Raw genomic sequence first — 8,164 nt, 5'->3', positions numbered from 1 at the left:
GTGTTGCTGGTCAGCATCCAGTAGCTTCCTGCTCCTCAGAGCCAAAGGCACCTCAACTCAGATCCTTCCTGGATCAAACCGTGAAAACTGGCTGCCATGCCTGGTTAATCACAGACACTTGACAGGATAGTGCAGAGGGTCCCTGTGGTTACTGTCCCCTTATCTCTCAGTCTCCCCTGTACGTACAGAGCCAGCAGCCTTCCACAGTTGGTGTCTCTGGGTTAGTGTGGTAGTTAAGGTGTGTATCAACTTGGCTGGGCTTGGTTTTGAGTGGCTGGGCAGCTGAATGTGGTTATTCCCCATGATGAGAATGGTGATCAACTTCATGACGGAATCTACTGGAGCAGCTGAGTAGCTGCCTTAGGGGTGTGGTCTGCTTCCAACACATAAGAAGAAGCATCAAGAAAGGTCTATGGAGCTTTTTGGCACACTTGGACCCTGCATGTAGCCGAGTCTTCATTCCACAGTCTGCCATGTTTCCTGCCGATCTTGGGACTGTCTCTAGACTTGAACAAGTGTCCTGCCATGTTGTTTGATAATCTTGAGACTGTGCTATATTAGTTGTCGACCTTGGGCTTGTCAGGCTCAGCAGCCAGCAGCTGCCTGAGTGAGGAGACGCCTCCAGCTCCACTGGGCTGGGAACAAGAGGCAGAGCTGAAGCCCAAGGTCCAGGGGCCTTCACCCAGCCCTGAGAGCTGGCACTTTGAACTCGGACTTCTAGCCTCCAAAATTGTAAGAGATTAAATCCATGTTTGTTCAAGCCATCCCATCTGTGGTATTTTCTGTTAGAGCAACACTAGAGAACCAAAACAGGTAGAGAGGTTGGGCGGTACACTGGCAATCACCCAGCCCTGGATTCGGACAACTCAGTGGGAGTCTTGGCTCTGCCATCACAGGCTGTATGACCTCAGGCAAGCGTCTGACCTCTCTGAGCCTCCAGCCATCTGTGACAGAGCTGTAGAGAGCAGGTCTCGCCATGATTAAGGACAAAGAAGTACACAAGCACTCCAGGGTCCCGGGTGCAGACATTTTACCTTAAAAATGGAGGCCAGTTTGCACTTGGCTTCCAGATATTTCCATGTTTATTTCAATATAAAAGAATGTTTTAAATCCCCTACTTCCTGTACCTCCTCAGACATTTCAAACTAATGCTGTAAGGAAGAGGCCAAGCCAAAAAACCAAACTCAGTGGCATGAGTTGAGTCTGACTTATAGTGACCCCCACTGGGTTTCCAAGGCAGTAAACCTTTACAGAAGTAGATTGCCCCATCTTCCTTCCCTGGAGCAGCTGGTGGGTTAGTTAGCAGTCAAACACCTTAGGCTCTGCACCAGCAGAGCTCCTTAAGGAAGAGACACGTTTACAAATGTGTGACTTTGAGGACTCTTGTGTATCTCTGTGTCTTCCTACGCACCTGGACCGAAACCCCATGTGCTGTACACCAGAGACCCCTCTAATGGCCAAGGGCCCTGCCCAAGCTGGTGGAGGCAGGTCCCAGGCAGGGTGCCTCATTGGCTTGAACCCCACCTCCTGCCACTGAGAGGCAGGATTATCTGACACCCAGACTGTGGTTTGGGGGAAAAGCAATAATGAGTGCCCGACCCCAGGGTCCTGGGCCTCCATTTGAATCTGGGCTCTACCAAGTGGTCACCATAGTGACTATAGTCCCCAGTTTTGAGTGTTTGATTGGAGAGCCAGGAGGCTGCCAGGGCCAGGTCTGTCTGACTCCCTAGCCAGTGCCCATGTCCCTGCCCAACACTGTCTCCCACTGCCTGGTCTATGAGCTAGGGTGAGTCATCTTCCCTCTTTGAGTCCCAGTTTCCTTATCTGTAATGCAGAAATGAAGACAAAAATATCAACCAATTCATGAGGTTGTGCAAGAAAAGTTGTCTAGCCCCGTGCCTGCACCACCATCCTCTCCACTGCCATCATCACTCCCCCGGTGCCCCAGAGGACGTGTGCCCGCCTCCTCTCTCCTCCATGTTTCTCCAGGGACTATTGCCCGCTTCTCTCTCCAGACCCTCAAGCATGAGGCTGCAGGTCACTGTAACATGTGCACAGACAATCAACTCTTTAATTTTAGGAGGTGGGTGCTGAGCATCCCATGGAGCCCCCTGGCTAGTTTTTATGGCATGGTTGCTGTGGAGTGCCACCTGGCCAGGAGCGGAACACTGGGGTCAGATGCACCTCCTGAAGGACCACCATCCCAGTGTGGACAGTACTCACGACACCAGTGCTGGCCAGCAACTTCTCCTTCTGCCAGAGGAGGCGGAAGTTCTTCATGGCCTTCAGACTGTCATGACCTTCCTGGGACACCTGCTGGGCCCAGACTGGGCCAGAGCCAGGCTCAGGGACTTCCAAGGGAAGGTGACTCTCAGTTCCAGGGGCCTTGGTGTAGGGCCCTCACAGAGGCGGTAGCAGGGGATGATGTGGGGTACATTGCTCCAAGTGCACAGGAGATGTCAGAGGGTCAGGCAGTGCCTCTTATGGGGACGTCTGGAGGAAGGGCAGATACCCGCAAGAGCATGGGTGAGTGAGCCCGGGGGCTACCAGCTAACCAGCCTCAACTCAATGGTTTCTCCATTCTTGGGCCTGTAGTCAGCAATTCCTGCAGAAAGAGAATGGGCCCAGCACTGGGGGTCAGCAGACTGAAATATCCACCCCCAAGCTCATCTTCTAGAGCCCCCCCACCCTGGGGCCAATGTCTGTCAGATCTACTCAGTGTGGTGGGAATCTGGGTGTTGTCCAGAGCCAGTTGGGAGACGGAACTCAGCTGTAACCTCAGGGCTCATCGAGTCCCTCATGCTCACTTTACAATGGGGCAGCCCCCCAGAGAGCGGAGGTACTAGACACCATGGTGGATGGCAAACATAAGTGACAGACCCTAACAACTCATGAGGGGCAGGACCATTGTCTTCCTAGTCTCTAGAAGGCCATCAGGAAGAAGAACTAGTCAGTCCCTCTTGATGTGGTCCTTGATGTAGTCCCAAAGGAGAACGAGGACCACGGAGGACTCTCCCAGGAGCCAGCCTTCAGCTCACTAGAGACAGTCCACCTGGGCCTAAGCACACGCTCTGCCACTTGCTAGGGATGTGACTTTAGGCAAGTTATTTAACCCCTGGGAGTCTCAGTTGTCTCATTTGTGAAATGAGGATAATATCAACAACTTGTGGGTTCATTGGAAGGACCCTCTGAGTGAACCCATGTGTCATGGATGTTTGCTTTCAATGACGAGAACTGAAGTACTCTAACTCCCAGCCACCCCCTATCCCGGGGAAGGTGGAAGGGTGGTTTCTGCAATTGGTTAAATTGAGAAGACTAAGCCGGGCATATGTAACCTTGGGAGTGGGATTTCTGCAGGGCTGGATGGCAGAGGTGGTGGTAGAGAACAGAACTCAAGGCAGAGGCCATCTGGCCCTCACGCTAATTTCCACTCTCTGGTCTAACCTTTATCAGTGATAAAGGCTATCATTAGGGGTCGCCACCTGCCATCCCTTTGCTGGCTTTCTCTATTCAGGTCTGGCCAAGGCAGAAGAATGTTTTTCGTTGGGCTCCCTCAGAAAGTCCATCCTTCTCTAAAGCACTTGGCATAATGGCTGACACATGATAAAAGCACTGCCATTGAGTCAACTCTGACTCATGGTGCCCTAGAGGACAAAGTAGAATTGCCCCATAGGGTTGCCAAGGCTGTAAATCTTCCGGAAGCTCTGCCTCATCTTTCTCCCACTGAACGACTGGTGGGTTTGAACTGTTGACCTTCTGGTTAGCAGCCCAATGCTTTCACCACAATGCTACCCAATAAAATTCCCATATAGGTTGTTGTAAAAGGATCTTAAGTAACAAGAGTAGGGTAGGATGAACTTCAAGCCTGTCCAGTAACTGTGCTGATTCACAGGATGGTCATCACAGCTTGAGGTCTAAGAGTTGAAACCTGAGACACTCTAATGGTCCACTAGGAGTTGACCCAGCTATGGCCCATCCATCCCACACTGCACGACATTGCACCCTATAGGAGCCCAACACCAGGGCAGGCCCTGATTGGTCTAAGCCAGTCGTGGTGATCCCATCTCCCTAGCTACTGGTGGATTCAGAGCCTTGGGGATCTCCTAGCAACAGGAGTGAGTCCAGGAATGGACATGTATCCTTTGACATGCCAGAAGTCTGCTGGGAAATTCAGGGATAAGTTTCCTCAGTCATAAAAGGGAGGACCCACAAGAAGAGATAAGAGTCTCTGAAGGATGAACCCAACAAAGAAGATGGAGCCAAAGGAATTGCAGGGAAGTGGGATTGGAGGCCATGTTACATCAGTTCTGAAGCCTTTGCACTTCCTGTCATATTAGCCAATGGAAGCCCTTATTGTTGAAGCTCATTTACATTGTATTTCCTGCTACTTGCAGCCCAATGCACACTAACGGATTATATAGTCTACATGGCTATTACAAAGAATGGGGATGATCCACAATATCAACACTGAAAGAGGTCTACAATGTATTAAGAGGGAAAAAAAAATGTTTCAAAACAGATGGAGCTGCACTGTCCAACAGGCTGAGCCCCTGGCTACATGTAGCTATTAAGTAAGTACTTTAAAACTTAGTAGGAAAAAAAGCATGTAAAATATGTCATTCATAATTTTGTTTCATAATTTTGTATTGATTACATATTAGAAAGATAAATTTTAGATATATTGGATTAAATAAGAAAAAAAAAAACAAAACCTCATTGTGGTCGAGTGGCCTCTCCTTGGGTTTCTGAGGTGGGATCACTACAGAAGTAGATTGCCCAACCTTCCTTCTGAGGAGTGGCTGGTGGATTTGAACTGTCATCCTTCTGGTTATAATAAGGGCCTCTGGCAACGCAGTGGGCAAGGCATTTGTCTACTAACCAGAAGGTCAGTGGTTCAAACCCACTAGCTGCTCTGCAGGAGAAAGATGCGGCAATCTACTTCCATAAAGGTTTACAGCCTTGGAAACCTAGTGAGGGTCACTATGAGTCAGAATTGACTCGATAGCAGTGGGTTTGGGGTTTTTGTTTGTTTGTTTGTTTTTTGTTTTTTTGCATTAATATTAATTTCACCTTGGTTTGATTGTGGTTCCTAGGAAATCCAAAATTATACATGTAGCTAACATTACATTTCTGTTGGACAGAATCGATAACAGAGTATGGGTCTGTTTTCATGAAAACATGAAATAAAAGATGGAAGAAAATTTGATAAAAGATGGAAGAAAATACACCAAAAAGTTCAAAGCTGTTATTTCTGGGTAGTGAGTTATGGATTAGTTAAATTTTATTTTTGGCCTATCTAATTTCCTAGAGTTTCCATAATGACTTACATAGCAATTCTAAGAATTTAGTTTGAACGGTGACATCCAGCCTTGAGCATTGATGATTTAAAAAAAAAAAAAAACTGGGGTGAGTTGGGCAAAGTTTGGTTGCTGGGATAGGGTTGGGTTAGGCACATGTACAGGGGTGGCAGGCCACCAGACTCACCTTGCAATAGAGGGGTGTCAGGGACTTGGAGGAACTGCCAGAACTCCTGTTCCTGAGTCCGTTTTCCCATCACGGAGGTCACGTAGGGGCCCAACAAGGAGACCTGCGTTTCATACCTACCAAAGGAAAAGGTGAAGAGAGAAGAGAGGTGACCATTGGTGCCATCCACCCAAGGAGAGAAGTGAAACACCTGCACCAGCAAACTCCTGCTATCACCCTCAGGGTCAGTGCTAACCCATGCCTTCTTGAGCTACCTCACATGGCTCTTACCTCCACCTCCTCCTCTCTAACCCCACTGACACTACCTGCTCAGCCTTCTCCTCTTGCTAACCATGACCATGGCCTCCAGGAATGGACGCCTGTTATGTTATCAGCTCAGCAGTTGTCCCTTCCTGGGGGCTGGCACTGTAGGAGGGAGAATCAGAAGCTGCTAGCATCACACAGAAGATACCAGAACACTACAAGACAAGGTGATGCTGGCAAGCAGACAGAAGCCGGGATGTGGCAGACAGCTGGTGGTGGCAGTGGGTTACTGGTTCTGGATGTTTCTGTGGCTCTTACCATGGCTGTTTCTACAAACCTTGTGCTCCCCATTGCCAGAAACTCACTGCCATTGAGTCGGATCCAACTCATAGCGACCCCTCCTTGGGTTTCTGAGGCAGTATCACTGTGGAAGTAGATTGCCCAATCTTCCTTCTGAGGAGTGACTGGTGGATTTGAACTGCCAGCCTTCTGGTTAGCAGTCAAATGCCTGAGCCCTATGCCACCAGAGCCCCATTGCCAGAGAAGGCTGAAATTAGATTTCTGGCCCCTTTATTTTTGTTTTGTTTTAAAATTTTTATTGTGATTTGGGTGAAAGTTTACAGATCAAATTCATTTTCCATACAGCAATTCAATGACAGTTTAATGACATTGACTGTAATTTCCTACAATGCAACAGCTTTCTTTCTACTTCCTCCCCAAAGTTACCCCTTCCCTGTGTCCTTTCCAATGAATTCCTGTCCCAAGTTATCTTCCTGTGCAAATACTGTGCTAAAAGGGCAAGGAGGCCACATCTTCTGACCTCCTCTAACCCCACAAGAGGAAGACAGAATCACCAGCAGTAACCCAAGCCCTATTCCTGCGAGGCCAGACATGCTGTCTCCCTCAAGCCCTTTCACCAACTGTTCCTCCCAAAGCACCCACAACCTCTCTCCTGGGTTTGATAATTTGCTGCAGTGGCCACACAGAACTCACAGATTATGGGGTTTATTAGGGAAGCACCAGGCTACGATTCAAGTTCAGGAAAAACGCTCAGTCTCTCTCCCAGCCCGCTGTGTCTCAGCCAACAGTCTCTCAGAGTCTCTCTCCCAGCAGTGCGTGTCCCCCGGTGTCTCACTCAGCAAAACGTGTCTCTTGCGTCTCTTTCCCAGCTGCACATGTCTTTCAGAAGCGCGTGTCTCTTTCAACAGCATGTCTTCCTCAACCAGCAGTCAGAGAGAGTTCTGCCTCTAGGAGGCCTCCTTTTGAACCTGGCAGAGTGCCCAAACTAGCCAATCATAACATCAGAATACTAAGCACCTGAGAGAGAGAGCATGTGCCTCCCAGAACATGACTGTGCCACACCCAACAGAAATACCCCAGGTGGATAACTTTTACAATCAGGAGCTCCTCAGTTGCTCACAGCAAATTCCACCACGGAGTTTACAAAGACTTATGGCTAGAAAAGCCATACTAGCTAATTTACTATACCACATACTGCCTTTCTGTTTTCCCATGACTGATCGTTCTAAGGACTGTATCTACCTGATGTAAATGTTCACCCTATATGTTTGCTGGAAGCCATCGGAGTAAATTCAATTCCAGACCTGAATGGTAACTAGGAGCCACAGTCTCAGGGGTCTCACCAGGCTCTATCAGACCAGTAAATCTGTTTGTTTGTTTGTTTTTGTACGATTTTGAGTTTTGTTCCCCACTGTTCTCCCACTCTATCCAGGATCTCCTGCGAACCAAGGGACTCTTGACTCACGCCCCATCGTCTCTCTAAACTTCTCACCTCCATCTTTGCCTTCCTCTAACCCCGGAGAGGCCACTGACAAAGTGAACCCTCTGCCAAGTCAATTCTAACACATGGCGGCCCCATGCGTTGCGGAGCAGGGCTGCTCCCTAGGGATTTCTTGGCCATACTCTTTACGGAAGCAGATCACCAGGCTTTCTTGTGCAGCGCTGATGGGGGAGTTAGAACTGTGGATGCTTAGGTTAGTAGCCATTGCCTTCCCACTGCCCAAGGGATCCTCTTAAAATTCCACGTCCTTCCTCTCTCCAAAAGGCTTATCAATGGCTTTGGTCTTAGAGAGGGCCAGGGACCTTTTCAATTTTAAGAAACAAACCCACTGAGGGTGACGCAGGGAAAGAGCAGTTTCTAGGTGGTTGCCTAACTCTGGAGGCTGTGTGGCTGCTTGAAGCCATTTCTCTCTACATCTATCTTTCTCTCACACTCTGATTCTCTTTCTCTGGAATCTAGCTTCTTCTGCTGGGAATTTATGTGCTTCAAACATGGCCTTCCTGCCTGGCTGCTGAACCAAACCACCCCCAACCCCTGCCTGCTAATGAGAGAATTATTTCTTAAATAGGATCCACAGATGACTTTTCAAGCTCTGAACGAAAAGGTTAAATTCTGCTGTTTTTTTTTTTTTTTTTT

At 48.6% G+C, this 8,164-nt stretch overlaps 1 protein-coding gene across 1 annotated transcript in view; it reads right to left on the bottom strand.

The window, feature by feature from the left end:
- Positions 1-2,543: 2,543 nt before the first annotated feature.
- The window catches only part of TCN2 (transcobalamin 2), a 26,961-nt gene continuing 21,340 nt past the window's right edge, over positions 2,544-8,164 (bottom strand). The window contains exons 8-9 of the mRNA XM_007953923.1: positions 5,485-5,600; positions 2,544-2,605 (exon numbers count right to left, since the gene is read on the bottom strand). Coding sequence (XP_007952114.1) covers positions 2,544-2,605; positions 5,485-5,600 — 178 coding nt within the window. The remainder of the gene's footprint in view (positions 2,606-5,484; positions 5,601-8,164) is intronic.

Source organism: Orycteropus afer, unplaced genomic scaffold, assembly GCF_000298275.1.
Source record: "Orycteropus afer afer isolate SDZICR_OR568_19922 unplaced genomic scaffold, OryAfe1.0 scaffold00420, whole genome shotgun sequence".
Classification (NCBI taxonomy): Eukaryota; Metazoa; Chordata; class Mammalia; order Tubulidentata; family Orycteropodidae; genus Orycteropus; species Orycteropus afer.
Note: the sequence above shows the minus strand (reverse complement) of the source record. Positions and strands in the feature narration are given on the sequence as shown.